Source organism: Penaeus monodon, chromosome 24, assembly GCF_015228065.2.
Source record: "Penaeus monodon isolate SGIC_2016 chromosome 24, NSTDA_Pmon_1, whole genome shotgun sequence".
Classification (NCBI taxonomy): domain Eukaryota; kingdom Metazoa; phylum Arthropoda; class Malacostraca; order Decapoda; family Penaeidae; genus Penaeus; species Penaeus monodon.
In genome coordinates, this window is record NC_051409.1 from 12,993,026 (window position 1) to 13,002,877 (window position 9,852).

The window sequence follows — 9,852 nt, forward strand, 5'->3', positions numbered from 1 at the left end:
CACTCTCCACAGCTTCAGGAACAGTAGGTGATTTACCTATTTGCTTTATTCCACCTTGGTTTCCAGTTTTTGTAATCAATTCTTCAGATACTGATCTTACCAATGGGTCCTTGGCTTCTCCACTCTTCACACCAATTTGACTGTCATCTTTCACTGATGCTGTCTCAGATATCTTCTTGGGCAGACTTCCTATCGGAACATGAATTACTGTTTCTGCTTCTGACAATGTCGACACAGAACTATCAATACTAACATGCCTTTCTAATTTGATTTCAAGAGAGATACTTGCAATCTCTGGGTGCACAGCCTCTCCTATGGTTGTGCATTCTGTCATTTTATCAAGGCTTTCATCACTCTCTACAAGTTCCTCTTTATCCTCAATTTCTGCTTCTTCATAGCTTTCATGGGATGACAATTGTTCTTCTAAGTCTACCTCTGGCTCACATTCTACCATCTCAAAACTGCTGTTTGATGAACTACTACTTGATGTTGAGAGCCTTCTTGTAAGTTGTCCTGTCTGAATATCATCTTCTTTTCCAAATTCCTTTAAACTGTCTTCACTATCACTTCCTGAGGGTCTATGGCTTGAGTTTTTAACTTCGTCTTCAAAAGTTTCAGTTGTCAAATTGTCAGATATATCATCAACAACTGGATTAACAAACACTTCTTCATTTCTTCCAGTAATTACAGAAGCTAGAGATTTATCATCAGTGCCTTGTTTATAATGTGCATGAACTCCTTCAGGAATATTTTCTGTTTTATGTGTATCCATAAAAGAATGAGAAACTGCTTTGTCTACAGTCTCTTCTATTCCAGAAAAATCTTCCATAGTTTCGGGGTCTTTTTGAACATACTGTTCATGCTTTGAAACTACCAGCAAAACTTTGCTTGCTTCATCCATAACTGTTCCACTTTTCATGGAACATTCAGGAGATCCTTCATGATCTTCCTTTATTCTGTACTGCTTGCTTTCATCTGTTGAAGTTTCTGATACATCTGCCTTGTTAAACACTTCTTCTACTTCAACTGACACAAGACTTACTGCAATGGATGAATTCATTTGACTTTCAATAGCTATTTCATAAGTCTCTTTCTCATCTCGCACACTACTAGTATACTGAGGAATTACTTTGTTCAGAGAATTTTCAGAAGCTAATTCTGAGATCGTTACATCTACATCTATTTTATCACCTTCACCCTGCAATATTTCATGAGAAACTTCACAAGCTGGTTTAGAATTATTTGGTGCATCTTCATTTATAGATGGTAAAGTATGAGTAATATTTGTTGTGGTTTGCACAACACATACCATCTGTTTCTCACCATCTTGAGAATCTCTACATTTGGGCTCTCCTCTCAATGCTTGAGATGAAGATGGTGATAAATCTATTTTTGCTTTTACATCTGGATCTATTACATCTCTGTCTGTCTCTGCATCAGAATCTTTTGAAGTTGTGTTTGCAGACAAAGATAAAGCATCTATAGTACTTCTCCGATATTCATTACCTGATTTAGAATGCTTTTCATCTGCTGGTAAATATCCTTTAGGCTCCGTTCTGGTTTTTAAAGTTTCTTCTGTATCAGATTCTGTCTCACTAACTGTTTCTTCTGGTTCTATGATTACTCGTTCAATAACAGTTTGTGCCTTTGGTTCTTTTGTTCGAGTCACAGTAACCACTTCATAGATAATCTCAAGCACTTCTCCTTCATTTGGCTGCTTTTTATGTACACTTTCTTCCCCTTCATGTTTACCTTCAGATGCAAGAAGAGCTTCCCCATCTCTTATTTTGGGAGATTCATGCATGGTTAATAGACTTTTAGAACTTTCTTCAGGTTGATGTGCTTTTTCTGTTGATTCTTTTTCCTTTTCTTCAAATCTGGCTGTACTTTCAGTGACATCACTTTTGGGTTCAATGATTTCTTCTGATAACTGTTCAGAAAAGGAACAGACTGAAGCTCGGTTATCACCACTAGTCTGAGGTTCATTCTTAACTGCCTCTACTTTGTCAATCTGAGGATTATCATTTATTTTCTTTCTCTTTTTAGTTCCTCTTTCATTTCCTCCTTCTAAAGCCTGGATGACTGCATCTTCATAAATGGTGGCAGCTGAGATCCTTACTTTTGAAGGCTCCTCTAAATCATCACTTTCATCAGATGAAGGGGAGTCTATTTCTGCAACTTCTGCTAATGCATCAACATCCTGGAAATCCATCTCCACTTCACTAGTAAAAACCTCATCCCTGTCTATTTCAATACTACTTGAACTAACAAAACTAAATCGCAGCTCTTCCTTTCTGGGATCAGTGGCAGCTTCTTCTGGGATGGATTCAACAGGAACAGATTTTGACTCAGCTGAAGGATTTTGCAAGTTTAAGTCAGTCAGAATCGGAGCATCATCCCAATCCCCAGACACTGCCCCACGAGTCTCTGACCCAAAATCAATTGAACCCTCAGTTGAAGACCCTCTTTTACTTTCATTTCCACTTGAACAGGAGCTTATAGATTCCCAGTTTTCATAAAGAGCCTTCTTTGTAAGCAGTCCCCTCTTCCTCATTACTTTTTCTAATTCTTCTGGAGTAACTTTCTCCTCTTTGTAAGGAACATATGATGTGCTGCTTGCACTACCTGTGCTTTTAGTAAGTTTTGCTTCACTGGTCATTTCCTTTATATCATTATCCACTTCTTCATATAGCTTTCCAAACCTTTTCCTTTTTTTTATTACAATGTCTTTCTCAAATTCAGACCTGTCTCCTGTCTCTCTAACACTTATGACAGGTTCAACATCTGCTCTACATGCTTCAATTTTTTCACTGTTACTTGTATCAGTTTCCATTAACTGATGTTCTGCCTCAACACTAGATATTTCATCTTCCTCATTTTGTGAATGAATGCTTACAGTGTCTTCTATGTCTTCATATTTTACCTGTAAATATTGTTCAAAATAAATAATGCATGTTGCTTTAGAACTATCAAAAAAGGTGCTGCAAATTTTACATAAAATTTTGGTCTACATACAAGAAAATGCTGCTGTTGATACACATTCACACTTATTGATACGGAAATTCATTAAAGGAAGATAACTACTATAACTGAAGAGAATATAAATTGTGTTACTTTTCAAGTTTTTTTGGTTAATCATATTAATAAAATTATTTAAGAAATGAAAAATAGCATATTTAGAGTTAAGTATGCTTGTTACTTGCGAAGATAATGAACAAAACATTACCTAATATTTCACATTATAGAAAGACACTGAAATAAAATAAATTTTCATAACACTGCCTTGCCAACTAATTTGTTGCTTGAAGTGGACTCATATCAACAGTTTTCTAAATGCTTATTCATTTTCTAAACTTTTACCATATAGCCTTTCCTTTTCCTTTTGTAAAGCTCTCTTTAAATTTCTTCCAAGATTCATTTTTCTGTTTCATTCATAATGTGTGATTATGTATGTGTGACTCTTTCCTGTCTTCTGATGTTTATTGTAATTTGTAATAATGCAATAGCTGTGTAATGTAATCCCATGTAATATAGTAAGTAAGAATACAACACTTATCTCCATGCAAAGTAAGGAAATATATCACTCATATTTAAGACTAACTACTGAAACATCAAATTCAATAACTTCTTTATCCTAGGTGATTTCTGAAAGATCCAGTCCACTACACTGGGTGGTGGTCACTAGTGGCAGAAACTTTTACTGTGCCAATTGTTAAGTAAGACAAGAATGAGAATAAATGAAAAGTCCCATAAGGCAAGTTAAATGACTTAATGCTTTCATTGCTCAATCTTCATCAGGAATACATATATCCAGTGAAAACAGCATAATCAAATTGTCATATAATTTATCAAATATTCTTGTTAACTTTCTTCTGATGAAATATGTAACTTGCACGGGTATTTAGTATGGATTTGGTTTAAATCTTGGCACATCTGCAATAGAGTAGTTGACTTTGAACCTCCAAAATATATATAAGTGATAGTCCATAGGGTAGTCATGTCAAAAATCACAGATTTTCCACCACAGGTGAGCATCAGTGCAGTATTCATACCCAGGGCATGAATGTTAAGAATCACACCTAGGGATTATATCACTCTATAAGTTATATTAAATGTCATGCATCACTCTTGTTTGTTATTGAATTCATGAATATACTTACAATAATTTCTGGGATAGATGAAGAACTTGTTACCACAGAATCGAGTTTACAAGAGGAAGGAGAGGTTATGATGACAGAAGGAATAACTGGAGCTTTTGAAATTGGTTCCTGTATTTTGAATCTTTCCAGATCACTAGGTGCATGGGGTACATAGTGAATTTCTTTTGGTCTAGCTCCAGAGCTTACTTTAGGTGTATTATTAGATGCGTAAGGGACATATTGAATTTCAGACTTTTCTTTATCTTTAATAGTCTCTCTAGATGACACTGTGGCACTGTTTTTTGGCTTTTCTGCTGGTACATGAACTTGTGCCTCTATGACAGACTTTGTTTTCCTGTCAGCTGCCAAAACCTGCGTATCACCCGTAACACAAGGCACATAGTTTATTTTAATGGGCTCAGTTTTCTCAGTCTTAGCCTTTGGTGCATTTGGTAGTTCAACTTTCCCTACTTCTTCATCATCAGATGTGATTGCAGTTTCTTTTACTGTGTTCAGTTCTTCTTCCCTTATTATAATGCTCTTTGTGGTCTTCTTTTCTTGTGCTTTCATAGAAAGAGAAGTTGGCACTGGAATGGCTGCTTCAGCTTTTATTGGTACATGAGGCACATACTGAATCTTCTTTTGTGCATCTGTTTTGAATTCCTTTTCAATCTTTTCTACATTCTTTTGCTGTTGTAAATTAGTCTGATGAGGAAGAGACTCTATTTTTGATGTTTTAACTGACACTTCTTTACTATTCTTTTCCTCTTCTGGAATACTCTTTAGGATATCTGATGGTGCATATGGCACATAGTGTAGTTTCACATCTTTCTTTACCTTCACTTCAACTGGCTTTGTGGTTGCTATCTTAGTCTCTGTCACAATTGGTGATTTTCCAGCACTTGTTTCTTTTGCTTCACATGATTCTTTTAATAAATCTGAAGGTACATGAGGCACATAATGTATTTTGGGTTTTGAATATGTTACTGCAGGCTTTTCAACCTCTGTTTTATTTTCTATTTCTAGGGGAACATGGGGGACATATTGTATCATTACATCTGTTTTCTTCTGTGATTCTGTTTCATTTGGCTTTAGTTTATCTCCCTCTGTTTTAGAAATTTCTTTTACTAAAGCAAGATGCACTGCTTCAGGCACTGAAACTTTCATTGTCTTTGAATCTTTAGACTCTGAAGCTGCTGGAATGCTGTCTTTCTCTTTTTCTGAAACAGTACTCCTATCACTGCTGACTTCTGAAGTATGAGTTATAGTTTTGTGGTCTTCTCCATTAGATATACTTATACTTAGTGTTTGTATGTTGGTCTGTTCAATTACATTAATCTCATGTTCTGTTGTAACCACTGATGTAACCTTTGCTTTCTTATCTGAAAAATCAGATAAAACAGTAGGCTCAGTTGTTGATTTGTCTTCTGTGACCTGATCTCTGACTTTTAAACCTTCAGGGCAGACTGGTACATTTACTAAGCTAATTGACTTGTCGTCACTTCTCTCACTTCTTTCAGGTGGTTGGTGTGGTGTGTAGCATTCCTTCACAATAATTTCTTTCTCCATGACTTTTTGAGCAATATCAGTTTTGCTTACATCATCATCCATATCTTTTACAGTGTGTCCATACTTAATTCCAGGCGGGACAAATGGAGTATATTGCAGTTTGCTTTCCGTCTTTGGGCTATCATCAACTGTTATTTTTACTTTCTTTATTGCCTTCACTTCTTTACTCTTATCTTTCTTAATGGGTACACTATCAGATAAAGAATTTAGTCTATCAAGTTTTATATCCGGCTTCCTTACCTCTTTGGTTGAAACAAATGGCATTTCTTCCTCACCAGGGGATAAATTTTCACCTGGGACAGCTGAATCTGACACAACAGTCTCTGAGGACTTTTTCTTATCCCTAATATCTGAAGTAATTTCAATATTAGTTTTGGGAGTTGTGTCTTGAGAACTATTTATAGATGTCACAGACTGATACTGATATTTTTCAACTTTAGAAACATCTGCAAAATGCTTATGGGATGAAGTTTCAACTTCTGTCAGGAAAGTACTCCTGTTGGCAGAGGCAACCTCTGGTTCTTCATTGCAAATCTTTTCTATTCCTGCACCTTCTTCATGGGCTCCACTATTAAACAAGTTATCTAAGCTAGCTCCTCTAGATGAATGGCGAGAGCTTTTCAAAAGAGCATTGAAAGATGGCTCCATAACTAATTCTTCTATACCCCCTTCCTCAAGAGGAATTTGTTTTTCTTCTCCACCTTCATCAACTAGTGCTTCTGTCCCTTCTAGAGTTCCACTTACAGTAACAGCTACTCCATACCTATCTTTAACAGCAAAGGAGTTATCTAAATCATAGTAGGAAAGAGGCTTCAGACATTGTATCATCCTCAGCAGTGTTTGTTCTAAAAGTGTACCCTGCTGGCATTGCTGATTTTACACCAGTAATAAATGCTATTTCATCAACAGAAATGTCCTCAAAATCAGTGCCTTCACCTGACAAACTTTTTATTTCAAACCCTGTGACAAGATTTGGATTAATCAAGGCAGCCTCACAGCCTAAGGGAATACCTTCCTCTGATAACTCAGATATTGCAACTGAATGTCGAGAACTTTCATCCTTAGTTCCAGGATCATCCATTTTTGAACTGCCATCAGCTACAACTGCTTTGACAGATGTAGTTATAACATCATCTTCACAGCTATAAAGTTCAGGAACTTCAACAGTACATGCATATCTCTCAGGTAAATACATTTGTTTCTCACACAATGCTTCAGAATATGACTCCTCTATTTCCATTGAAGCTGTCGAGATCTTTCTACCACTTTCATTAGCAGCTTTGTATGTCTGAACTTTCATGTCAACTAACTCATGTCCTTCAGTAGATGCCATTATGGTTTCCTCTGTCAATGACTGCTCAATCAAAGGTTCAAATTGGTCAGATCTTTCTATTACTTCCAACACTTCCAAATCAGAAGCAACAGATATTTTTCTCTGATCAAAATCAGTTGCTACCAAATATGAGGCTGAACTATTAACAGTTGCATCATGACTTTCACATTCCTGTGGAGTGCCCTGAAGAATTGTTTCTGGAGAGACCAAGACAGCCTCCTTCAAAATCTCTCTACCTGTCTCTGAAGCACTTCTCTCTAAAGCAAATGCTCGAGTTTCTACACCAGCTGTACCCACAGCCTCAGGTATTTCATAAGGTATAACTTCAACTGCCTTGGTTGCAGTAGATAATTTTCTCTCTACTTCTTGTTTATCCTCTTCTTGACATGAATTTTTCATCTGGATAACACTACTAAGTACAGCACCCTCAGCCAAATTTTCCTTCACTGTTAGGGATATATCTTGTGGATAAGTAAATGACTGAGTTTCTATAAGTGGTGTGGATATTGCAGATACTACCTCTTGCTCAGCAAATGTAAATTCTTCAGTTGCAGTTGATATTTTCCTCTCAGTTTCAATAGACTCCCTTGCACCGGGCAAATTTTCAGATGCTTCTTGACCAACATTTTGAGCAAGTGGATTGTACAACTGATCTTCTGAGGAAAAGGAATCACTTGATCGAGGCAGACCAATTTGACTCTCTGTCATTTCAGCATCAATAAATCCAATTGGGAGCTTCTCTAGACTTTCTTCCCTTGGTGATGCTCTGTTACTATCAGTCATAAGACCACTCTGAATGTCAGGTATAATAAGTTCTTCTGAGCTCAATAATGGTCCAGCCATCTGCACCACTTCAGATCTTACTGCAACAAAATCTTTCATATTGTCAGATGTAAGGAATTTTTTCTGCAGCAAAAGACCCTGTTACATGAGTTCCAGCAATTTCACCACTTTCAATATTTACTTCCATGGAAATTGTTGACATCTTACGACCTGTATATCTTCCATCTAGACATTCAACATCCATTAGCAGTATGTCATCAGATTTTGTTACCACACATTCACTGAACTGTTCATGTTCTGCAAGAGATGTTTGCCTTTCATGTGCAAAGGACTGAGCAGGTTGATCTGGAATCTTAATATCACCAGCAACCTCATCCAGCGAAACACTTATTTCCATTGAACCAACTGATATTTTCCGTTCAACATCTTGCGGGACTGCTCCCTCAGTATAAATAATTTCTGTTGATAGAGGGGTTACCATATCATCAGCAATATTTGTTGGTAGATTTTGAAATGACACACAGGCTTCAGGTGATATTGTTTGAAATGCTATATTTTCTACAACCTCTTGTTCAGCTAGTATCATGCTCTGTGATGCTACAGATATCTTTCTGGAAGAGGCACCTTCACTGGAAATATTCTGTGAATCCTTTGATAAGATATCACATTGTGAAGCCTCTTGTAATAATTCAGCCATACCAGCCTCATCTGGAGGTGTTACCACTGCCTTTCTTCTTCCTTTAGATCCTTCCACTTGGTAAATAACCTCAATCAGTGACCCACTCTCCACATCTGAAGCTTCAATCATTTGAGTCTGGATCTCCGAGGTGCCAGAATGAGATGAATCAGACAGCATTAAGGGAGCAGCAGTCTCAACATCTTCTTTCAAATTTTCAGTAATATTCTGAGTTGGATTTGTAATGTCTTCTTTAACATTAGATTCAACTTCAGAAGTATCACTTATGTCTTTTGACACTCCATCCCCACCAGTTACTGTATCACTGGAAACAGTAATACCTTGCCTTTCATGTGGTAAATCAGGAGTTTTTTCAGAGGTTTTGTCCATGTCAGTTGGATCATCCTCAACTAACATAATAGGTATATCTCTGATCACTTGTGGTTTGCTATTGATAGTCGGATACTGCATTTCAGATGGTGCTATAGGTTTTACAATCTGGAGACCATCTGTACTTTCTGCTGTCTTTGACATATCAACTGGAGTAGGAACAAGAACAGGCTGAGACTCAAGATTTCCTTCAGACACTGCTTCTGAAGAGGTTTGTTCATCATCAAGAACAATGGGAACATTTCTGCCTAACTTGGATTTGTCACCAGCAACAGGAAACTGAAAGTGCATGCTTTGGATATTCATTACACTAGGCATATCCCTTGTAAAATGAGACCACATTTCAGCAGGGCTTCTAAAACTCGGAATTGCTCCTACTGTTGTTGCTGAAGAGGTGGATGTTACAGAGGATGAAAAATTTTGAACAGTTTCTCTAATATTCCCAAGATCCTGCATGATTTCAGAGCCTAGAGTCTGAATAGGAGAAGGTGATCTAACTGGGGCTTCAGAAACATTGACATTTAAACACTTAGCTTCCTCTATCTTCCCCTCATCTTCCTCCATTGGTTCCACAGTGACAGTGCCATCTTGTCCCTTTGCATCTGTATCTACAATCAATACATTGTGTCTCGAAAAGAAGTCCATCATTGATGATGATATTCCACTTGAAACATGTGTCAATGTAATTGGTGTCATATCATTTTTTTGGGCACCCCCATCACCTGAAACATTCTTCTGGCTTAAAACAGGGAACTGGTCACTAACACCTTCAGAAGGAGCAAAAGATCGGATAGTAGAAGGTACTGAATGCTGCCCAGTAGACATAGTGACAGAGCCTAGTGAAGAGTTGTCTACCTCACATGCTGGATTTACCTGAAAGCAAAGGTTAAAAGTCTTACAACATCCAAGTGGATGCTAAAGACATGAAACAAATTAAGGGCACCAGTTATCACAGAAAATTA

General features: G+C 37.1%; 1 protein-coding gene across 1 annotated transcript in view; it reads right to left on the reverse strand.

Moving 5' to 3' along the window:
* The window catches only part of LOC119588585, a gene marked incomplete at its 5' end in the record, with an annotated part of 260,597 nt that overhangs the window by 232,627 nt on the left and 18,118 nt on the right, over positions 1 to 9,852 (reverse strand). Inside the window, 1 exon segment of the mRNA XM_037937226.1 lies at positions 362 to 2,923. Coding sequence (XP_037793154.1) covers positions 362 to 2,923 — 2,562 coding nt within the window.